The sequence below is a fragment of the Delphinus delphis genome, chromosome 8 (assembly GCF_949987515.2).
Source record: "Delphinus delphis chromosome 8, mDelDel1.2, whole genome shotgun sequence".
In the NCBI taxonomy this organism is placed as follows: domain Eukaryota; kingdom Metazoa; phylum Chordata; class Mammalia; order Artiodactyla; family Delphinidae; genus Delphinus; species Delphinus delphis.
Genome location: NC_082690.1, coordinates 16212539 through 16237469, shown reverse-complemented (window position 1 = coordinate 16237469; position 24931 = coordinate 16212539). Strand labels below are relative to the sequence as shown.

The 24931-nt window shown below is 44.1% G+C and overlaps 1 protein-coding gene across 1 annotated transcript; it reads right to left on the bottom strand.

The window, feature by feature from the left end:
- Positions 1-372: 372 nt before the first annotated feature.
- JAML (junction adhesion molecule like) lies at positions 373-23843 on the bottom strand. The gene is made up of 10 exons (XM_060017880.1): positions 23772-23843; positions 22724-22786; positions 19658-19812; positions 17853-18078; positions 13762-13874; positions 9973-10210; positions 6197-6335; positions 4063-4123; positions 2504-2587; positions 373-893 (listed from the first exon to the last, which is right to left on the bottom strand). Exons 2-10 carry the CDS (start codon positions 22764-22766, stop codon positions 801-803), a joined length of 1152 nt encoding a protein of 383 aa, XP_059873863.1. The 5' UTR covers positions 22767-22786; positions 23772-23843; the 3' UTR covers positions 373-800.
- Between the last annotated feature and the right edge of the window lie 1088 nt (positions 23844-24931).

Sequence of the window (24931 nt, the reverse complement as noted above, 5' to 3'; positions counted from 1 at the left end):
CATTAAATCTTACAATAGCAACCCAAAGGTAAGGGAGCCTCACATTTCAGACCAAGAGTTAAATCACTGGCTGTCCACTTTGGCAACGCGTGAGTGTCACTTTTGTAAAAGGTAAGTGCCCCAGCTCCACCCAAGAATTCCAAACCAGAGCACCTCTGGTGGAGCCCAGCAGAGAGCCACCAGCCACTCTGAAACCCAGCCAGAATCAAGAAGCACTGCGTTAAGTCAAAGAGCCGTATTCATACCCCACTTCCAACCCCATTCACCCCCTCAAAACCCCAGTGTGTAAGTCACAGCAGGGCTTTCCTCCAGTCACTTCAATTGTTTCAGGAGTTCCAGACCATAGATTCCTCACCAAGACTCCACTTGCCCCTCAGCCAGGGTAGAAACACAGGATGATTTCCACAAACTGCATTTATTTGGGGATAATTGGCCAAAGAAATCATTTGGGTTGGTTTTTATCTCTGTGATTCTTCCCTGGAACCATCCACAAAGAGCACCGTCCAAGCAGAGGGTCTGACCTGATGGGATGCTTGCGGCCTCTGGGGCAGCTCAGTCAGGGTCCCCAGGGCCAGTGTCCCGCTCCAGAGGGACCAAGTCCATGCTCCCCCTAATCAGGGCCTGTTCCTCCAGAGCTGTCCCGTCTCTCTGCCAAGCTTCAAGCCCTCCATCTTCAGCCCTTTGCCCAAGCAATGAGGCCGGGGGAGGACTTGGAGGGCAGGGGATCTGACATGGACTCAGGACACAAGGAAGAGAGAGTCTGTGCCATGGCCAAGGGCAAAGGGAACTCCCCCTTCTTTTCAAAAAGCTTGCTCTGTCCTTGGCATTCCCCCATCTGACTTTTTGTCAGATGGGCTAGTTGGTGCTGACCTCAGAGAAGGCCAAACTGGGTGCTGTGGGGAGAGAGAAACAAAGCACATTTGTAAGAAGCATTTCAATCATAATAGTTACCATTTATTGAGCTCTTTCCATCTGTCTGGCCCAATTCTGAATTTCACATGCACTGTCTCATTTGATCCTTACCACCCGAGAGATAGGTTTTATTATTCCCATTAAGGATTAAGAAACTGAAGTTCAGAGAAGCTAAGTTACCTGCCTAAGACTGAGCTAGCTTCTAAGTCAAGGTAAAGATTTGGACCCTGGTGTGTCCAACTCCAAAGCCTGTGATCTTAACCATTGTGCTATACAGCCTCAGAAAGGGGACACGGCGCGGTGCCCCCTTCATTTAAGTAAATTTAATCAAGAAGCAAAGGTTCTTTGTTACCCTGCTCTCTTTCAGATAACACCTCCCTACCTGAGGTCTCAAACAAGTGGTACGCAGTCCAGAATTCACCCACGGGCTTGTTTAATTTGGTACATAGTGTTTTAAAATAACTTGACAACCCCTGAAGGGCTTTGAGTTTGTGGCCCTGTCCTCTCATCACACTCGCTTTATTGAAACCGTTTCAAGGGGACAGGGCTGCCATTTTCTGCAAAGTTTAAATCGCAAGCACCTGGCAGTGAACATGGGGAAGTTGGCTTTGAAACTGGCTTTCCCTCCTCCATCATCTCTGCCCCACAGACTATCTGCAGACAGTACCACCCAGGTGGCTGACACACTCCGCAGCAGCCACTGTGCAGCTGTATCAGCAGGTCTCTAAGATGAGGCTCTGGCCGTCACTGTAGCACCACATGGCTATAACAGGAGAAGGATGGGGGGAGGGGAATGACTATATTCAACTTCAGAGGGGAGCTTATGTTTCTCTTGGTGGAGCCAGGCCAGGGCTCTGATCTCACACTTCCCTGGCAGAACCTTTCTCTGCTGTAATTATCTGGAAGTTCATGTGTCCTTAGTGCTGGTGTGACAGGAACAAACACAAGCCATCATCCTATAAACAGAGGAGGCCAGCCTCCCTGAACCCAGCAGAACACGGCTCCCTCCATGGCTGGGGTGCCTATCGTTAGTCTACAGATAGCATCATATCTCTCGCCAGCTCAGTCCTTTTGTCCTTACCCCTACTCACTACACAGCAAGTGTCTTTTTTAGGTGCTGGACTTCCCTGGACAGTTGAGCAAAGAGAAAGTAGGAATCAGACTCTGTATTATTACATGAAATTCAGCATGAAGCCTTGCCGGCAATTAGATGATGCCAAGGTATAACAAGTCACGGAATTTAAAAATCTAAGAGTTGGAAGGCACCTTTTGAAAGGAAGGAAAACCATCCCTTGTGACACGATGCTTGTGCAAGCCCCCTTGTTACTATGCTAAGATCAATCCTTTCCAGCCCTAGAGATGCTCATAATACTCGAAATTGGGTAAAAGGACAAGTTTGATATTACTTTTCTATCCAGCAGGACTTCAGCTTCTCACCCTTTCCTACTACCTAGAAAAATCTCTGCCCTCAGCAGAGTGGCCTCCCCAGGGGACCTAGCAATGTGCATCCCCCATGAGTTTGCCGTATCCTTCCCAGCTCCTTTTCCTGCCTCCAGATGCCTGGCTTGGCTGGACCCAGAATATTCCTCACCATGGTCATGTAGGTAGCCTCTGACTTCCCACTTGATTCTTCATCAGTCACCTCTTGCATGGTTATTGAGGAGTAGATATGTTTCTAGAGGGGAGAAAATCATGTAAATATTCCTAAAACTCAACAAGTCTTACACGCCAGAGAAAAGGCTATCTACCACTCTTCAAGGGGACAGGGGTTCTCGAGGGCATCAACCACCAAAATCAGTAGGTCAGAGGGTTACTAAGAGCTAGAGAATTATCATAGGTCACGATAATCCAGTCCTCAGACTTCCTGGAAATTAAGAAAATTAGCTCATCAGCAAAGAGCACTATCTTAAGAACCAAATTCTTTGGTTCAAAAGTCAAACATCTGGGACTTCACTGGCGGTCCAGTGGTTAAGACTGCACGCTCCTAATGCAGGGGGCACGGGTTCGCTCCCTCGTCAGGGAACTAAGATCCCACGTGCTGCATGCCGTGACCAAAAAAAAAAAAAATCAAACATCTTTGTTTGGATGGACATTGAGGTAGCAGCAGAAAATTCTTATCTTGCCAAATTATTTGTACTTTGTGATTATTTCCTCCTAATTAGAGTCACGGCAGGACGGCATTCATCAGCAGCTAACTGTCATCATCTCTTCCAGAGGGTTTATATGCCAGGAACAGCCCTCACTGAACTTCACATCTGTGAGGTCAGAGGTACTTTGTGATTCCCATTCCTGTCACTATTTGGAGAAGTGATATCATCCACTGACAAAGTCTTGGACTTCTGGAGTCCCCTGCACTATGTTGTGAGAAAATCCTACTCTTGGGACACAAACAGCCCAAAAGATGGAAAGGTAAATATGATAAGAGGAGTTTTTCAAAGGAAAGAAAGAGAGAGAGAGAGAAAGAAAGAGAGAGGGAGGGAGGGAGGGAGGGAGGAAGGAAGGAAGGAAGGAAGGGGGGAAGAAAGGAGGGAGGGAGGGGGAAAAAGGGAAGGAGGAGGGAAGAAATGAAAGAACAAAAGGGGAAAAAAGAGTTCAAGGAAACTAATCCATTTCTCAGTCCCTGGTAGCAATTATTTATCACAACTAATATGGTTGAAAAAGTTCTTGATCCTCTCTTTCTAAAGGTTTCCGAATATTTAATCTGAACAATTAACTCCTTCACTTAACTCTGGAATGGATCGTAATCATCCTTTATATTGATACCGTGCCTCATAGATTACAAAGCACTTGCCTGTCATCATGTTATCTGAACCTTACAACGGGGCAAATATGTTTGTCCTTAAACTCATTTTACTGATGAGAAAACTGAGGCTCAGGGAGGTGGCAGAGCTGGGCTTGAACTGGGACTTTCCCAGGGCCCTCCAAGGATGTACTGGGCTGCTGGACTGGCCCTGTCCGCCCCACGCCACTCACTCTCCCAGGGACTCATTGCAGTGATGGAGATTTCCTGAGCCGCTGCTCTGTGCCAGGCACTGGATGCGCCGAGACATAATGATGAGTGAGACACAGTTCACACCACCTGGATCCTGGAGCAGCCTCCACCTTGCCCTCACTGAGCACAGCAGCAAAATGGCACAGTTCTTCTCTTACCTCTGGATTTGCCTTCTTTGTGTTCTCCAGGTTTTTGACCAAGGTCGTGGAAGTTATTGAACTGCAAAGGCATGAAAAGCATGTGGAATTACCCAACCAGCACCGTATATCCAAGGGTGACAACATGAGACCACACAGAGTTTTATGAAGAGAGAGACCCCAGGTTAGGAACTACTCCCAGACACCTACAGCCCACGCTACCCAGCTCCGCTTGAGATCTGAGAGATGCATCTCTTTCACCGAGAGCAGAAAGGCATCTGGAGATAGTTTAGGCTGAAGGACAGCTTCAACCTCTCTATTGTCACACTGACAAGTTTTCTGCCCATAACAATTTTAAGTGAATTAATAGAGAGGGGCCATGGGATTCGATTTTAACATTTCCGAGGACTGGGGAGATGGAGCTGAGCCAGCAGGGAGCAGCAGAAGCTCAGCGAGACACTGGTTCAAAGGCTTCCGGCTTCTTTCTTCCAGGGAGGAGGCCAAGCAGAATTATCCCCTCAAACACCCAGGGCTGGGAGCTCCGGCCCCTTCCCTGCCCTTGGCCTTTGATCGCTCGACCATCTGCCTTCTGCATTTGCCACGAAATAGGTTTCCTTTTTTTCCTATTTTGGCCTAAGGTGGAGCGAGAAAAGAAAAATAATAACAACAACAACCAGGGTTAAAGCTAGAAAGGAATGTATATATATTTTTTTGTCTCAGAGTAGAAATATTTTAATCGTATTTTCTGATTATAAAGCTGTATGCTCTGATTGTAAAATAACTCAAATAATACAGAAATGTAGACAGTCTGAAGTTGAAGCTCCAGTAAACCCCCTACCCTCCTAGGACCCACGTTTTCTTTTATCCCAAATAGCACTATTAATATTTTAGAATTATCCTTCCAAACCTCTCTCAATGCAAGCATAAGTATACTCACACGAAATATATTTAGTATATATGCTGCTGAAGAGAGAATTACATAATATGCTTTTTTATTAAAATGAGATCATACTATATATTGTATAATACTACTTCTCGGACATCTTTCGCCATCATTACATACAGAGCCATGCGGTATTTCATTGACTGGAATACCAATTCATTGAATCATTACCTTTCTGACAGGCACTGAGAATGATTTCAGTTTTTAATTATAATCTTTGCTACAGCAACCACGTTTATGCACAAGTCTCGGCACATCCGTCTGACTATTTCTTTAGAATAAACTAGTAGACAGACAGACATGGGAATGCTGCTCTTCATTTTGAGGGAAACTGAGGCCCAGAGCAGAGAAGTGAGTTGATAGGGAAAGCCAGGTTGTCTAACTCTCGGTTCAGTGCTGTCCACATGCCCAAAGCAAAGACCTTCAAGTTCAAAACCAAGTCAGAGAGCCCCTGGGGAGTCAAGTGCAAACCTAGCAGGCAGCACCAGTTTCTGGATAATACATGTCCCAAGGGGAAAGGAGTCCCAAAAGTCAGCACTACTCAGTCTCAATGGGGGTTCTTGCCCATTGACACTATTTCAAAAAGAGAGTCAATTTGCCCTAGCAACATAGTTCATCCATAGTTGGATAAACGGAAGGATATGAGCCTGCCAACAGCCAGTGAAACACCAGTGCCCGTGCCCAGAGCCTCGGTGTATTTCTGAGGTACTGGTAGGATTTCAAGCCTTTAAAAACACATTTCAACAATAAATAATTTAGGACCTGAGGCCATTCATTCAAAAGTAGCTTCTCATAATTAAAATGTGGTCCTTCAGATAAAGCCACTGACAACCCTCAAAGCCTGAGCTTCTCTACGAAGTACATACATACTGTGGGCAATTCAAAAATCGTTTCGGGCATCGAATAGCACCATTACGGTTCTTGCATAAGATTTACACTCTTAATTGTGCTCTACTTGGACCAACATTTGTAAGTCTGTGTAATCTTTGTAAAATGAGGATGGTGTGGGAATGTGCAAGGCCTTTCAGGATAACAGTGAGCAAGGGGGGGGGGTCACTATACGATGACGTCTAATGTGGTAACCACAGATGATTCTGGTTTAAAACACCCCCTTCTGTGAAACTGGCACACTTAGAGCCTTATCACTCTCTTCCACTTCAAGCTAGAGGCATCTCCAGCCCCCCAGCCCAAGAGATGGGAGCAGCCCTGTACCTCTTATTCCCATAGGTCCTCTTCACAATCAATATCAGAACCGGAAGCAGCAGGATAGTGGCGCAGACAACTCCCACAATGATCACCAGCTGATTACCGCCCAGGATCTCAGGTCTGAGGGTTACTGAGGTCACCAATGCTTGGGAAAGGAGAGAAGTAACGACAGGGCCTCAATAATCCAGAAAAGAGCTGGGAGCCTCACCAGTTCTAGACCAAGTAGCAACAGCCACGTCAGAAGTGGGAGGAGAAGGTCAGACTCCACTCCATGTTGAAACACTAGGACTCCAGCTGTCCCCATTAGATTGAGAACCAAAGTCCGCTAACACACACACACCCCCGCCCCCGCTTACCACTAAAATGTAGACTAAGGTCGGTGGGAAAAGAGAATATCACCTCACCTACAGTAGAGTTTCCTTTCACGTTAATAATTCTGTCTTAAAATGTGGTTTACCAAATGACAGAAATAACAGACATGTTAGAGCCTGCTCTACAACACTCAGCCCCATAGTCATGATACAAAGTAAAGCACTTCCACCCTTATGGCGCCCTTCACTCATTTCCTCAGTTCACTCTGAACATACACATCAAACACCTCCTGGGTGCCAGATATCGCTAGGCACAGAAGTTACAAAGACAAATAGTGCGTGGTCCCTGCCTTCAAGGAGAGAGACAATGTAAACAGAAAACCACAGACCGCTTATAGATGCTTTGAGAGCTGTCCATATAGAGTACAGAGCAGCACAGAGAAAAGGGTACCCAATTCTATGGGAGAAGAACCTGAGAATTTGTCAGCAAAAGTTTAAGAGTTTAAGTTGAGTCTTAAAGGAAACATCAAGGTTTTTTTGGCAAACAGTATGGGGAAGGATGGTAGGGACCTTATACCCAAGGTCTGGAGCTCTTAGGTGCTTTTTTTGTTTGTTTGTTTTGTTTTGTTTTGTTTTGTGGTACGCGGGCCTCTCACTGTTGTGGCCTCTCCTGTTGCGGAGCAACAGGCTCCGGACGCGCAGGCTCAGCGGCCATGGCTCGCGGGCACAGCCGCTCTGCGGCATGTGGGATCTTCCCGGACCGGGGCACGAACCCGTGTCCCCTGCGTCGGCAGGCGGACTCTCAACCACTGCGCCACCAGGGAGGCCCTCTTAGGTGCTTTTAGGTGACAGGATGGTGCTTTTAGAAACTAGCAAGAGTTCCATGGGTCTGGTTCAAAGGTTGTGTTTGTCGGTGTGGTGGGGAATGAGGCTGGATGAATAACAGGAGCTAAGTCATGCAGGACCTTGATTATCTCAATGAGGAGTTTGGATTTTTTTCCTTGGCGATGGAGAAGACATTAAGAGATTATAAGCAGTTGAGATTTGTTACTGAGAAAGATGGCACTCAGAGCTGCATGAAGAATGAGGGGTAGTGACTGAGAATGAAAGCAGAGACTTGTTAGAGGTCTACAGTCCAAGACGGGGATGAGACAGCCAGAATAAGGCGGTGGTGACAGATGGGAGAGGAGGCAGATCCAGTCAGTAGTAGACAGCCATAAAAAGGAACGAAACTGAATTATCTGTAATGAGGTGGATGGACCTAGAGTCTGTCATACAGAGTGAAGTAAGTCAGAAAGAGAAAAAGCAAATACGGGTTGCTAATGCACATATATGGAATCTAAAAAAAAAGGTATGATGAACCTAGCGGCAGGGCAGAAATAAAGACGCAGACGTAGGGAACAGATTTGAAGACACAGTGGAGGAAGGGTAAGCTGGGATGAAGTGAGAGAGTAGCATCAACATATATACACTACCAAATGTAAAATGCGTGGCTAGTGGGAAGCTGCTGCATAGCACAGGGAGATCAGCTCAATGCTTTGTGACGACCTAGAGGGGTGGGATAGGGAGGGTGGGAGGGAGGCTGAAGAGGGAGCGGATATGGGGACATGTGTATGCATATGACTGGTTTGCTTTGTTGTGCAGCAGAAACTAACACAACATTGTAAAGCAGTTATACTCCAATAAAGATATATATATTTTTAAAGTCAGTAGTAGAAATGACAGGACTTGTCAACTTGTTAGACTGGGGGTCATGGGAAAGGGAAGAATCAAGTACAGCTCCCAGGCATCCAGTTGGATAACTGTGTAGATGGTGGTGACATTAACTGAGGTTGAAGAGATGGGCTGGGGAGAGGTGAGAGGGGTAGGTTTGGATATGTTGTATTTGAGTATTTGTGGAATATTTGGGTGGAGCTCATATAATACATAGAGATAGATAGATAGGCAGACAGATAAAGTTGTATCTAACATAGAATATATTGAATGTATATAGAACATGGTGTTCAATACTACTGAGGTAGAGAAGGTCAAGGATGTGCCTTTAGAGTACCATTGGTGATCTATGCTAGAGCAGAGGTAGAAGCAGAAGACTGAATGCAGTGTGCTATCAATTAATGGGAGATGAGATAGGAGACACCATGTCCAGCCCTTTAGCAAGCTATCTGGCTGTGTAAAGAAAGAAATACATAATGTACTGTGGGGAAGGTTGCACAACTCGGAATATACAAAAAACCATCAAGTGTACACTTTAAATGGGTAAATTGTAAGGTATGTGGGTTGTATCTCAATAAAGCTGTTTCAAGAAAAATAAAGATATAGGATGAGAGCTAAAGGAGACAAGGACATAGGTAAGAGGAAGAGTGGAGTGTATGTTTGTGCTGAGTGGTAGAAGCCCTTGGAAAGTACGGGCTTAAAGAGCCATGCTGTGAGGATCCTGAGAAGGAAGAGAGAGCACCACCCGAGCACAGGGGCTCAGATAAGCCCTGGGTGGAAGGGAGCTCAGGATGGCAGGGCAGGGAGGACGATGGGAGTGGATGTAGGTCCGTTTGCGGGCGGGGAGGGCTCCAAAGTTGAATGAGCTCCCGTTAATGGCTTCTATTTTCTCTGTGAAGTGGAGCTAAGACTTCTGAGAGTGAAGAAAGCCATCTGTCTGCTTCCCTCTCCAGCTGGGATTCTTTGCTATTGGCAAGAAGGCGCCTCCATAGACTTAAGTCTCTGGCCAGAGGTACTGGGGTGTGTTGCACCCTCACCTCTATCCCTGCCCCCAGCCAACCACAGCCCAGCCCTGGGTCCCTAGCAAAAGGCAAAGTCCACAGGCCACATCCTGACTGCTAACTGGGTTATGGTTTAACTTGAACTCCTCACTTATCAACCTCTATCAGTCAACACAATTTAGTCTTTACTCTCCTACACACCAATGGCCTTAATACACAGTGTTTCACCAGAATACAGAATCTTTGATCAGGAAACCCCTCTATTTTTGGTTCTGACCCCTTCCTGTTTTCTCTCTGTTCTTTGCTGTCTCTCACCAGCTCGGGACCATCTTCCTTTCCACTACAGAGCACAGAGCATCTCCCTTGAAGCCAAGTCAAAACAACTCCAATCCATCTCTGAGCTCCTGTACTTTTAACTTAGTATATTACACCAATGATGAGTGAGGTCCGGCAGAGGGGTGGTGTTCACTCAATATTAGCTTTTTTTTCCTTGACCTGCCAGCAGGGAAGAACTAGGGTGAGGCAAGTAAGGTGCATAGGGCACCAAATTTAAGGAGGTATCACTCTCAAGGTCATGCAAGTACAGGGTACAAGTGCCTGATAAGTGCTGGGCTTATCAGGTTCAGGCAAGTACAGCACCTGGGAGTGATGCCTCCTTAAATTTTGCACCCTAGAAGCCTCTTCAGCCTCACCCTAGTCCTGGCCCTGCCTACCGGCTATGAGGCTCCTCCTCCCTCTCCAACCAAATGTTAGATACTTCGAGGCTCTTTCAGGATCACGTGCAGCACAGTGGTTTTCCTGACTGTCAGGTTCCCCAGGTGGATACTGCAGGTGTAGCTTCCTCCATCAGACTCCTTCACTCTGTGGAGCACAATGGAGCCATCGTTGTGGGAAGTGTCCCCCACCAGGTTTACACGGTTCTGGAAGCGGCCCCAGTTCTGGGGGTATCCCATGGCTGCCTTGAGTTTGGGGTAATAGCGCAACACAATCTCCTCCTAGAAGGGAAAGGCAAAACGTATGAGATTGAAGGGCTGGGGTAGAGGGGCGCCGGGAAGGTTGAGAGGGGGAGTTCTCAGGACTCACAGACTCTGTGTGTGGAAACAGTAAAGGTATTATCAGAAGGTATTAAGTAACACAAATCCATGGACACATGTCTCTGCAGGCACATAGCTGTGCAGGATGCCACCAAACCACAAACAACTCTTCCATCTCAAGAGAGGGATGAGGAAAGTGGGAATGAGGTACTTTCAGGTTTTTGCACTTCTCCAGTAAAAAAAGTAAAAGTACACCTTTACTTTTTATGACATATCCAGTTGGATTTCCAATAGGCACCTGAAACATGTCTAAAACTGAACTCCAAAATTCTCCCCCAAACCAGTTCCTTCTCATCCATCCCATTTTGGTAAATGGCAACGTCTTCTTCCTTAAGCTCTGGTTAAGAATCTTGCAGTCATCCTTAACTCCTCTATTTCTTGAACAACTCTCATCTAATCCCACAACAAATCCTCTACCCTCGAAATACATCCCAAATCTAGCCACTTCTCACCTCTTCCACAGTCTGGTCCAAGCCACCATCTCTCACCTGGATTTCTACAAGAGCTTCTCAACTTGTATCCCTCTATACTCCCCACTACAGTTTATTCTCAGCAGATGAACCTTTAGAAATATAAGTTAAATCATATCACTCCTCTGCTCAAAACCCTCTAATAGCCCTCCATTTCTCCTAAAAGTACAAAGTCCTCCATGAGCTGCCCCACCCCCATCTCCTCTCTGATTTCATCTTCTACTGGCTTTTTCCTCACCTACTTGGGTCACTTCACTCCAACCACACCAGTCTCCTTGCTGCTCCTTGAGTACTGGCCTCAGGGCCTTTGCACTTGCTGCTTCCTTTGCCTGGAACACTCTTCCCCCCTAGACAGATGCACGGTTGCCTCCTTCACTTCCTTGAGACCTCTGCTCAAATGTTACCTTTTTGGTGAGGTCTCCCTGACCACCTACATAAAATAACAACCACAAAACCCTGCTTTCTTGTTCTCCATAGCTCTTACTATTACCTGACATATCATGTATTTATTTCTTCATTGTTTTACTATGTATATCCCTCCATCTTTTTTTTTAACATCTTTATTGGAGTATAATTGCTTTACAGTGGTATGTTAGTTTCTGCTTCATAACAAAGTGAATCATCTATACATATACATATATCCCCATATCTCCTCCCTCTTGTATCTCCCTCCCACCCCTCTAGGTGGTCACAAAGCACCGAGCTGATCTCCCTGTGCTATGTGGCTGCTTCCCACTAGCTACCTATTTTACATTTGGTAGTATATATATGTCCATGCCACTCTCTCACTTTGTCCCAGCTTACCCTTCCCCCTCCCCGTGTCCTCAAGTCCATTCTCTATGTCTGCGTCTTTATTCCTGTCCTGCCCCTAGGTTCTGTCCCTCCATCTTGATTGTAAGTCCCCCATCAGGGCAGGAGCTTTGAGTATTCACTGCATAGCAGATGCTTTAAAAACACTTGTTAAATAAATGTGTTGGAGTTTTTTATAAAGTTATATAAATATTATTATTTTTTAAAAGCTTTTAAGAAAAGGAAATGGGCATACAAACAGAAACATGAATGAAAAGACCTGGCTTGTCTCTTGTGATTCAAATTCACAACCCAAAACGTCAACTCTCATCCTATTTTCTGCAGTGTCTCAATTGGCGAATGACATATAAATGCATGACGAGTTCCCAGAGGTGAATCTGGAACTACATGTAATTCCCCAGACCCCACCATGATGCCACCATTTCTTTTTTTTTTTTTTGAATTTTTGAATTTTATTTTATTTATTTTTTATACGGCACGTTCTTATTAGTTATGTATTTTATACATATTAGTGTATACATGTCAATTCCAAACTCCCAATTCATCCCACCACCCCCCACCACCACTTTCCCCCTTGGTGTCCATACGTTTGTTCTCTACATCTGGATGCCACCATTTCTGACCCACTCAGCATATAGGAATCAAGTGAGTATAAATGACTTTTTGTAGGGATGACCTGGAATATGTCTTCATTTATAAAAGTTAAATCTTTTCTAAACTTTGTACCTTAACTTTTATTAACAATAAGTTACCTGAGATATCTCTTACAACACACCTTGACTCATCAGGATATCATCATGCCATAGTTGACATCTACTGGTCTAATGAACTAACTTGCTGTTTACTACTTCAGAGTTCCCATGAAGTACTCCTCAACCTGGCCCCCAGGACCTACTAATCCCAACATTCGAAGCATCCATGAAGATAAAGAAAATTCCCTCCATCACATAAATGGGGCAATGGGGCACAGAAGAAAACTCACAAAAATAACCCAAATAAGAATAAGAGGGCTTCCCTGGTGGTGCAGTGGTTAAGAATCCGCCTGCCATTACAGGGGACACGGGTTTGAGCCCTGGTCCGGGGAGATCCCACATGCCGCGGAGCAACTAAGCCCGTGTGCCACAACTACTGAGCCCGTGCGCCACAACTACTGAAGTCCGCGCACCACAACTACTGAAGTCTGTGTGCCTAGAGCCCGTGCTCGGCAACAAGAGAAGCCACCTCGGTGAGAAGCCCGCACACCGCAACAAAGAGTAGCCCCCGCTCGCCGCAGTTAGAGAAAGCCCACACGCAGCAACGAAGACCCAGCGCAGCCAAAAATAAATTAATTAAATAAATAATTTTTTTAAAAAAAAGAATAAGAATGCAAAATGGTATAGACGATCTTATTTGCAAAGCAGAAATAGAGACACAGATGTAGAGAACAAACGCATGGATGCCAAGGGGGATGGGGGGATGGGATGAACTGGGAGATTGGGATTGACATATATACACTATTTATACTATGTATGAAATAGATAACTAATGAGAACCTACTGTATAGCACAGGAACTCAATGCTCTGTGGTGACCTAAATGGGAAGGAAATCCCAAAAAGAGGGGATATATGTATACATATAGCTGATTTACTTTGCTGTACAGTAGAAACTAACACAACATTGTAAAGCAACTATACTCCAATAAAAATTAATTAAAAATAAAAATCAAAAACATTTTTTTAATTTTAAAAAAAGAATACAAATGCAATTGTGCTTATGCCTAGCCCATTGCCTTCCTGGCTGGGCCACCAAAATCATCCCCCTTGCTATCCCACGGACTCTATGAAAAGGAGAAGGGAGAAGAGGAATTAAACTAAAATGCAGTGGCCAAGTCATGTACAAATGCTTTACACCAGCGTCTCCTATATGCGTCCTGACAACCTGAAAAGCTGAGCAGCAGCAGCATCTGCTTCTTCTTCTTCATCATCTTCATTAGAGTCATTTTTCCCAACCGGAAGCTGAAATTGCCCAGCCAAGTGGCTGAGCTGAGAGGCCCAGCTTTGCCAAGGTCCAAAGCCCAAGCCCTCACAACACCACCACATGGCACCTGGTGCCTGGATTCTTGATCTCCCCGCTCTGTCCTGACAGCATCAGCCAGGGGCTTCTTATACACAATGAGGGTTTCTCCTCCTTACCTTGGTGTGCTCTCCTGATGAGAACATCCAGTCTACCCTGGTCATGTGTTTCTCTTCTGTGCTGTGGAAAACACATCCCATCTGAGTCGAATCACCCAAATGAGCCATGAGCTCTGGGGACAAAATGATAAATCAAGTCAAACTCAAGGTATAATCTATAGAAGCCAAAGAACTTCTAGAAGAGATAATATTTAGCCAAAGATCCTCAACAGTAAAATCAATGTCACCACCAAACACTGCACACTTTCCCTCCACAGGTGATCCAGATTATTCTGTGTGGTCAAAGTACTCAGAGGTTTCTCACTCAAATCCACACAATACCCCAAGGATAAGACAATACCCTCTAGCTACCAACATTGGGGTCCCACTGACTTCAGTAAACACTTTCTGGTTCTCTTAATTCCTTTCTCCTTCTCCTTTTCTAGAACCTCTCCCACAAGCCCCAACTCCACTTCAAGCTTGTGATAAAGAAAGTACAGAAAACCTTGAAGCCCCCCACTTTCTGTTCTCCAACTTAGATACCCACATCTGCTTAACATAAACAGGAAGTGGAAAGTTATATAACTCTCATTCTTATAAATAATCCACTGGCTCTCCTAGCTGAAAAACTGAATCACGGGTAACTCTCTTCAACTTCTTTTATTCTTCTACAAGTTGTCTTAGGACTTGCTTAGGACAATTCTGGCTAGAGTACAGGTCACAGGACTGCTTGCTAATTAGGCCAAGACAACAGACAGTTTTCCTCTTGGCTTTTCTTTCTGTTTTAATCCCTGCCCCCACTTCCCCATCTGCTCCCCCTTCCCCTGCTCCTGGCCTTCCAACAAATAGTCTCTTCCTCCTGCTTATTTGTATAAGCAGCTGACCCCATCATATGTTTACTGCTTTAGTCATTTCAACAAGTCCCTGAAAAAGAAAACAATTGGAAAGATGCTTCTGATTTTTCAATAGTGCTCTATACAAATCGACCACAAAGTCAATTAAGAAAAGAAAGGCAGGATGATATTTAAGGGAGACACAAGCCTAGGTCTTAACTGGACAGAGTTCCTTCAAGAGAGCATTAAGCGGAGCTCATAAAGGAACACAGTACATCAGCTAACCTTTTCATCCAAATTGTGTCCCTGGGAGAACGTTAACTTCCCACCCAGGAGGAAAGACGCACAATGGGAGGAAAGCAAAAGAAAATATTATGAACTCAAAACTCTATGGAGGGAATTATTTTGGAAGTAATAAAAATTCACTGCAAAGAATACCAATAGGGAAGGAAACACCCTCTAAATCTATGAGTATATTAAGAATTGAACCCTGTTTTTTAAATGCAATAATAAGAACTGAACATTCTGAGTTCCTTCAACACACCAGGCATGTGCTAGACACCTAGGATATCACCTAGTCATTACAATATTTTGAGATATGCACTATTACTCTCCCATTTCACAGAGGAAGAAAGTGAAAGAGCCCAGAGCTTCATGGCCAGTAAAAGGCAGAGCCAGCACTCAAACCCAGGCCTGAGTGAAAACAAAGCCCACGCTTTCTCACTCCCTTTACTGTTACCACCTCACATAAGTGGAAGGATGGCTGATTCTAGAGCAAAAATATGGGAAGTTAATATTATTTTATTTGTAAGAAAATTGTCTATACCACTGAAATTTTGTTTTCCAAATATTAGGAACTTTCTCTAAATTAGGATTTAAAGCACTGTTAGGTGTGATTCCAAAACATGGGCTTTTAATTATTTCATTAGATTGCCTCCCTTCTAGAATCATAGACCTTTATAAATTGAAAAGAGATTAGTATAGAATAAAAATAATAGAGTAATGAAGTTAGGGATCCAGAGGCCACCTAAAGCTCACATACTATACGACCTACCATGTGCGCGAATCCCTTCAATAAGAATATTTTCTCTCCTTGAACAACATATTTTCCAAAATGTTAAACCAAACTCAAAACATTGTTCAAGCAATTCATCTGATATGAAAACTTTAATTCAATTTTGAATCTTAAAAATGAAGATCATCTGACTGAAATTATATGCACAAGTTTGAATAAAAATTACTTTTTGTTCTCTTTATACTTTTCATCAACTATTATACAATATATCTATACAGTATAAGTGTATAATCTGAGGACACACACATTCAGATGCCTTAAAATCCTTTCATAGAATAAAATGGAAGCAAATTCCTAAGAAAGGGAAAGAAAGAAAAAAGAAAATTGTCTATGGTGTTTAAAATAAGAACTACGAATAAAAGAGTTGAAGTAGTAGAAACACAGAAAAATTACAAACTGAAGGATAAACTTTGTGGAGGAAATCTAGATGAGTTTTCACATGGAAGGAGATGGCCACCAGGCAAATGGTCAGGAGTTAGAGCTATTCCTACGCCGCTGGAAAGGAAAAGTAAATACAAGTTGCTCCACTGGCTACTGGGAAATCTGACTACCCCTAAAATTGCTCTAGCCTGCTCCCATGGACTCAGTTCTTAAAACTGCCTCCTTTGGGCTCCTTCCCTCTGTGTCTCTTCTAAGCAGGAATAGGCACCCGTTTTGTAGGACATGCTTGTAGTCCTCAGGCCCAGCATCAGAGAACAAAGTAGAAAGGGGTAACTCAAACATAATCCTTGGGGGACACAGACAGTTGGTTCATTTCTTCTTCCTGGAGAGCCATAGATTTAAAATCGAAAGAAAAATGCAATTGAAAAAAGTAGGAAAAATTAGGAGAGAGGCCAGAGGCCACCTTCTACAATTCCTTCTACCCTTCCATTTTTTAGAAGTCAGATTCAAGTGAGGGATGCTAATTTAAGAATTTCCTTCATTTGACAAATGTTTACTGAATGCTTACTCTATGCCAGGCATTGTGTCTAGGGCTGGTCATGGGACAAAGAACACAGATCCAGGTGAGCAGGGGAGACACAACTGAACAGGTGTGTTGAATATCACCAGAGACGGGGACAGGGTGCTCCAAAGGAGCTCATTGAAAGAATGGACCTAAACTAGCTGGCAGGAAGCGGGGCGTCCAGTTTCTAGTTCCCTCACTAAACAGCAAGCTCTCCTGAGGCCAAAGACTGTTCCTTCTATCTCACACTTTTTTTTTTTTTTTTTTTTTGAGGTACGCGGGCCTCTCACTGTTGTGGCCTCTCCCATTGCGGAGCACAGGCTCCGGACGCGCAGGCTCAGCGGCCATGGCTCACGGGCCCAGCCGCTCCGCGGCATGTGGGATCTTCCCGGACTGGGGCACGAACCCTCATCCCCTGCATCAGCAGGCGGACTCTCAACCACTGCGCCACCAGGGAAGCCCTATCTCACACTTTTAAAGAATGTATTTAATTCTGTGGTTTTCAAACTTTTTTTTTTTGGTTTTCAAACTTTTTAAAGCAGCAGAATTCTTTCTTCAAACGAAATCTTATCTGGCAGCCCAATGAATACAACAGGAAAAGGAAAAGGACTTTGGTTGTAGTGGAGGTGGAAGCCTGAGGTCCTGCCCAACTAGATCCTTTATCAATCCCCTGCCCTGTTCTCATGCTTTGTGTGGCCCACCAGGTTCCTTGGACCTTGAGTGTTCTATAGAACATGTTTTTTAAAACCAACAATCTACTGAAGCCATTTATAAATGGGAACATAAGGTCCTAGGAAGTTAGAGAGATCTGCTCATTTCTTTTATATCCCGCAGAACACCTAACATAGTTACCTACAAAATATGGACACAACATCAACATGGATAACTGATGGGAAGCATCAGGGTATACTGAAAAAAAAACATGGACTTTGTTGACAGAGGTACCAGGGTCCAAGTACTGGATATGCCATTTAATAAATATATGTCCTTAGGCAAGTCACTTAATCTCTCTAAGCCTCAGTTAACTCATCTGTAAAATGAAAAGAATACAGTTCTTCCTTCACAGCATTTTCATGAGGTTGAAACATGATAAAGTAATAATAAAATAATGATCATCATTATTTTTATTTTATTGAGGACTCACTCCGTGGTAAGTACATAGCACAATGGCTGTCACTTGCTCAACAAAATCAGTTCGCTTCCCTCACCGCACACCAAATCTCTTGCCCCTTCGCCCTTCTCTGAGTAAGCATTTATGTACCTTTGGGCTCCTCTGGTAGTACATGCAGGACCACTGCTTTTTTGAACACCAGGCTCTCCATTTTGAAGCGGATTTCACAGGTATAGTTTCCCTGGTCAGCCTCTTCCACATTTTGCAGCAGGAGAGAACCGTCATGGTGTAAGATGTCCCCCACCAAGCTCACACGATTCTGGAAACGCCCCACAGGCACACTGATGTTGGCATAATAGAAGAGCACGTAATCATCCTGGAGGGCAATACAACATCAGAGAAAATGTAAAGTCCATGGCACCAGACCCAGCAGTCTGGATTCAAAAGCCCCTGTTCTGTGGAGGCAGCATAGTCATCATCACCACTGTGATCAAAAAGTACTTGGGGGCTTCCCTGGTGGCTCAGTGGTTGAGGGTCCGCCTGCCGATGCAGGGGACATGGGTTCGTGCCCCGGTCCGGGAAGATCCCACATGCCGCGGAGCGGCTGGGCCCGTGAGCCATGGCCACTGAGCCTGCGCGTCCGGAGCCTGTGCTCCGCAACGGGAGAGGCCACAACAGTGAGAGGCCCGCGTACCACAAAAAAAAAAAAAAAAAAAAAAATAGTACTTGGTACCCAATTCATCATCAACAACATCATCATCATCATCACCATCATCGTGTGCCTGGCAATACACTAACTTGCACAAGGCTCTGTGGCTCATTTTACACAAAGACAATTGGAGAAACAGGGTCAACACATTTCCATTTCTTACAGTTTAAGGTAAAATGTAACACCCACTCTGAAGATCACTCTGGGGATTCAAACTCACAACTTTTGAAAAGCATCTCCCATCTTCACCCTGTGTTCTGCCATGGCCTCCGCATTCGATGGCATCCAAATGTAATCCCACAGACAGGCTGTTGTGAGAATCCCCAGCATGTTGGCTGTTACCGCTGTCCTTTCTGCCCTCCTCCAGGCAGCTTATCATAAGGCATGAGAAGGAGTCATCAACAGGGAATGGTTTACAGACTGGGAGGGGGAGCCACTTAGACCATGGGTATTTCCCTCTTATAACAATAAATAGTAATAAAAATTTGAGTGACAGTAGCATGATAGGGATAACATGCTCTGCGCTACAAAAGCGATATTTCATTTGCAAACATTGGGACTTTATTGTCAATAATACATTACTTAGGACATATTTCGCAAATGATCCTGACATACAAGTATCTCCACAGAATCTCAGATGAGGCTTAATACACTCTGTTTCCTAATCCAAAGAGCTCCCATGAAAGGCCTTCACTCAGCCATGCTGAATCTGCTAATGCCAACACTTCAAGCAGCCATGAAGGAGAAAGAGATGATTCCCCAGCACATAAGTGGGTCAGTGGAGTGCTGAAAGAATCTGTCCCCTCCCCAAAGAAAAGATTCCTGTGACACCATTCCTGTGCCTAGCCCATAACTCTTTTTGTCTAGACCAATGCGTTTTCACTCTTCTCGCTCTCCTACCCACCTATGCTACTCTACAAATGGGAGAAATAGAGGAAAGGAACTAAAGAACTTTATGTGCATGTCTCCCATTAGCTTCTCAAGGTCCCGAAAAGTAAGCATTACCATTATTATAATCACCTTCATCTTCACAGATGGGGAAGTTGAATGTCAGAGAGTTTGAGTCATTTACCCAGCTGATTACACAGCCAAGAGGCCAGGAGGAGGCTCCGTTCTGGCAAGCTCCAGAGCCCAAGCTCCTGCAACCCCGTCTCCTGGCACTGGATGACCTGATTCTCCCTCTCCCCACATTCTGACACCATTGGCCAGGGACTTTTAATACACAGCAGTGTTTCCTCCTTCTTACCTTGAAGTGCTCTCCTGATGAGAACATCCAGTCTACCTTGGTCACAAGTTTCTCTTCTGCGCTCTGGAAAATACATCCCAACAGGGCTGAATCACCCACGTGGACTGTTAGCTCCACGGAGGAAACAATCAAGTCATTCAGGCCCAAGAAATAACCTACAGAAGTCGAAAAGGCAAGAGGAGGCATCATTCAGACAAATACACGCAGCAACAAAAACTAGTATTAATCTCCAAGTATATGCACCTTTCCACCCCAGATGACCCAACGTGGACAAAGTATTCAGAGGCCCTTCATTCCAACCAGCATGGCATTCCCAAAGGTAAGAGAAATACTCTGTAGTTCCCGCCACGTAGCTCAAGTCAGAGGGGTTCTACAATCTTCATGCTATATAGATGCTAACTGGTCCTGTGCTCCTAGCCAGTCCCTTCCCCTTTTCTAGGATTCATCCCTGCAATCTCCTTTCTAAAGAAAGAAGAGAGGGAATTCCCTGGTGGTCCAGTGGTGAGGACTCTGCGCTTTCACTGCCAAGGGAGCAGGTTCGATCCCTGGTCGGGGAACTAAGATCCTGCAAGCGGCGTGGCATGGCCAGAGAAACAAAACAAAAAGAAAACAAGAAGAAAAGAGAAGAGAAACCCTGAAGTCTCTCCTTTCAGGTCATGAATTTAGACATCCATAAACAGGAAATGGGATGTCTCTGGCTCCTAGTTTCAGTTAGGGAACTGAAAAGCCAGTTCACAGGTACTTTTGCTTCCCTCTGCCTTTCTCCTTCTTTAGTTCCTTTACAAAAGCTTATCTCTAAAAAAAAAAAAAAAAAAAAAAAAAAAAAAAAAAAAAAGCTTATCTCTGAATTTGCTGGCTGATTCTGGCTGTAGTGCAGGTCCTTGTAATTAGGCCAGGACAGAGCACAGCTCCTCCCTTGAATTTCCTTTGTTTGCCTTCTCCCCACCTCCCTCCTCCAGCTCTGCCCTCAGCCCTGGCTTTCCAGTCTCTAGGGTTAGCCCATGCGGTACCCCTCCACTATCTGTCCATTGCTCAAGTAATTTCTCTTTTCCCTTAAAGAAAAAACCATTTCTAAAGAGAAAACCATTACATGGATATTTCTGTTTTCACAGGACATGCTCTATGCAAAGAGATAACCATAGCAAGAAAGACACATTTAGATGCTGGCCAGTTCCTATCAAAGAAGAGCCAAGTGAACGAATTTTGGAGTAAACAGAAAATGTGCCAACCTCTCCATCCAAGCTGCTGCCCCGGGAGAAGAGTGTTAACTTCCTGCCCACAGCAGGCAACACGCAGTGGGGAGGATGTGAAAGAAAACATGAACTCTCCACTCTCTGGAGGGAATTATTTTTTGAAAGAAATCAAAAGTACCTGCAAAAGCGACCTGGAATTTTCCTGTAAGGAAGAACTGAGCAACTTTAAGTGTGGTTAAAGGTATAAGAAGCTTATTTAATGTAATATGAAGAGCACTGTCTGTAGAATTAAATGAGTTTGCTAGAAAGCAAGAGCAACAACCAAAGCAAAGAGAAATTTATACCTGATAGGTAACCTTTGTACAGAAATAGCTGAAGAAATCGAGACTTTCTACAGAGGAGGAAAACCTCTCCAAGAAGTACTATACCCCCTGATGTCACCAGGCCACTCCACACGGGGTTGGATTGTTAAGTCTCTGGATGGAAGGGCAAAAACCTGCAGGCTGCTTCACCCAGGAAATGTCTAAATAGCCTCTGAGATTTTTATAACCCTGATTCCATGGGGAAAAAAATTCTCTAATACATACCAGTTTCATGTGTGTGTGTATGTCTGACTGCATGCTTGTGCACATGCTATGTTGCCTGGAATTAGAGCAAAGACAATTCTTTTGTGCACTTTGCTGAGTCAGTGTTTAGGTCACCATGCAAAGTTTAAGAAACTAATAATAAAGAGAAAAATAGAATAGATAAACAACAAGGTCCTACTGCATATTACAGGGAACTATAGTCAATATCCTGTGATAAACCATAATGGAATATAAAAAAGAATGTATGTATATGGATAACTGAATCTCTTTGCTGTACAGCAGAAATTAACACAACATTGTAAATCAACCATACTTCAACCATACTTTAAAAAGACAAAAAAATAGGGACTTCCCTGATGGCATAGTGGTTAAGACTCCATGCTCCCAATGCAGGGGGCCCGGGTTCAATCCCTGGTCAGGGAACTAGATCCCACATGCATGCCACAACTAAGAGTTCACATGCCACAACTAAGGAGCCCGCCTGCCACAACTAAGACCCAGAGCAACCAAATAATTTTTTAAAGTTTTTTAAAAAAGAGAAAAAAATAAAAAGCTATGAGAGCAAAGCATCTCATTAATTTATTCTTCCAACAGAGCTGTATCCATGGGATAAAGAGAAGACAAGGGGACAAAAGGATGAAAAAGTTAGAAAGAGATGGGATTAGCAAGAAGAAGCAGCCCTGAGCACCGTAGGAACAGGAGACTCCAGAGCAGGCTTTTTAAAAGTGGAGCTTAAGGAGAAACCTGAAGGATAAGGAAGGCTTAGGCATGCTTGCTAGGGTGAGGTGGGGAGAGAAGGTTCCAGGCGAAAGAAACCATCCAAAATTGGGAAAGAGCTCAGCGCATTTGAGGAACTGCAAGAAGACTAGTGTAGCTAAAGCACGAAAACAATTACAGGGATTCTGGGACTCCCTTTGGTAATTTCATTTCCTGATCTGAGACTAGCTGTGGTTTTAAAGATAACAATTTAAAGTGCAGGAATACCAGCGAGAAACTTTCTTTGTATCCCATAGGAAGGTCCTAAAACACCCAGTCAGGACCCAAAGGCATTCTGTTTCTAATAGCAGCAGAGGAATATTCAGCTTTCCAAGGAAGAGTCTCCTACCTGGCTTCTAAAACAGCTGTTGAAGCAAAACGGCTGTTTCAACAAAACTGTGAAGTTCCAGGTTGGGGTTTCCATTTTCAACAAAGCAAGGGGAAATGAAAATATATAAAACTGGCTTCTGAACACGCATGAGACTTACAAGAAATCAAATACCCTCCTTGGTCCCTTGGCTTCTACTTACTGAGTAACACCAGCACCAGGATGCGTTTCGGTGGGTAAAACATGCTGCTCTCAATTTTTCAACCTTAAAAGAAAAAAAAAGTCAGAAAATAGTGTCAAGAGAAGTTCATTAATTTAACACATCAATGGAGAGTTCTGTGAGTCAGCCTCTGTCTGAGGCACTGGGCTGCAGCACGTAGCAAGGAAGACAAGGTCCCGGCTGATAGCAGCTTGCACGTGGAGGGGAGATGGAGAGGAAAAAAGCAGCAAATGAATGAATAAGAAACAGTGGATGCTGGTAACCGCTATGATGAAACAAAACAGAGTGGTATTTGGAGAGTCACTTGCGGGCTGCCTCAGACTGGCTATAAGGGAAGATTAGATGAAAGTTGCTTTTAAAGAGAAAAAAAGCAAACAATTCCAGGATAGCCTTGAGGTGACAACCCTAGACAATCTACAACCTGAGAGTTTCACATAAACAAAAGATTACAGGATACTCAGCCTGAAATTTTTACCTATCTCTCCAACTAAATTAAAATGACTACCTTTAAATATATAAAGAATGTTCTGGACATGTAAGAAAAGAGATACGCAAATACGAGGAAATTTTTTAAACTCAGTTATGACACAAAGAAGCCACATGAAAGGTCCACAGTGAGATTTTTTTTAATATTTTTTTAGGCAGGATAGCATGGATAGAATGCGAATTGGGTTGTGCATGGGCAAAAGTACTTTTAAAACATCTATATTATCTCTGTGGTATTAATTTCACTGCATCCACCAGCTCCTGGGAAAGAATTCACTGTCTGCACAATGCCCTGCAATTTTCTTAACAAAACAGAAGAACCCTAACTCCCAGGAGTTACAATTCAACAAGCCTTGGGTTCCTACCTACTACTGTGGCTGGTCTCTGTCATGATCCCCGCACCTCTAACATTTTGGAGTAATTCCACCTCAGAATATGCTAGGAGGAAAGGTCTTCTTTGTGTATTAACATCATAGTACCCTACCCAGCTCTGCTGGAAGTCCAGCACGTATGGTGGCCATTTTAATGTATAAAAAATGATTACCTAAGAGATTTTGTTTTTTAATAATTTGTCTGTTTGATGCTTGCCGTTTTGTCTGTCTGTTTTTCTTTCTTTCTGGCTGCATTGGGTATTCGTTGCTGTGCACGGGCTTTCTCTAGTCGTGGCGAGCGGGGGCTACTCTTCGTTGCGGTGCGCGGGCTTCTTATTGCGGTGGCTTCTCTTGTTGCGGAGCATGGGCTCTAGGTGTGCAGACTTCAGTAGTTGTGGTGCACAGGCTCAGTAGTTGTGGTTTGCAGGCTCTACAGTACAGCAAGAGATTTCTTACCTGTATTCTAATCAACAAAGTCCTCCATCTGAAAAATCAGGGTCAAACTGTTTAAGGTGGCCCTACCTAGGTCTCGCTTATGCAGAAAGTCCATTGACCTTGCTGAACCTCAGTTTCCTCACCTATAACATGGGGATAATGACACAAGGATCAAATGTGATAATGCAGATAACAGTGCTTTGAAAAACAGAAAGCATTACCACATGAGATCCTATTTTTATAGCCTAAAAGTCAGATAGGAAACAGAGTTTGTAGCCTTAGAGGAGATTTTGGGTTCTGAGAATCTACCTTTACAAGAACAGCAAATGATGAATCAGAATGAACTGGAAACTTCTTAAGTTTCAGTTCTTGAATTCCACTACAATGTAGATAACAATTACACTGACTCAGATTACCAAAAGTCACATTAAATTTCCCCAAATATGAGTACTTCTAATGAAAATACAAGCTCTCAGGATAGCCACAGCTTTATTCCTGCTGCATGACACATGCCTTACCCTACGCATACATGCATGAGCATGATAAAGGGCTTCCTTTATATCATAACTTTAATTCATCATATCTCAGATATCTAAGATCCCTGTCGTGTTCTGGATGAATTCTTCTCCAGGGAGTTGGTTGTGCTCCCTTCACTGCCCAGCAAACAGCTCTCATATATTCCCCAAAGCAGTGCGCCATTTGCACGGAGGAGTAATCATTGATTACAGTGTAGAGTTATCTATACTCTCAGGGGCAGGACCATATGCGTCTCATTTATGAGTGTCCCACACCCATGTTACAGTATCGGTGAAGTGCCTGGCATATACTGGACAAGTGCTGACAGCTGCCAATACAACCATCAAACTGAAATCAACTTAGACATCGTGCAAATGCACCA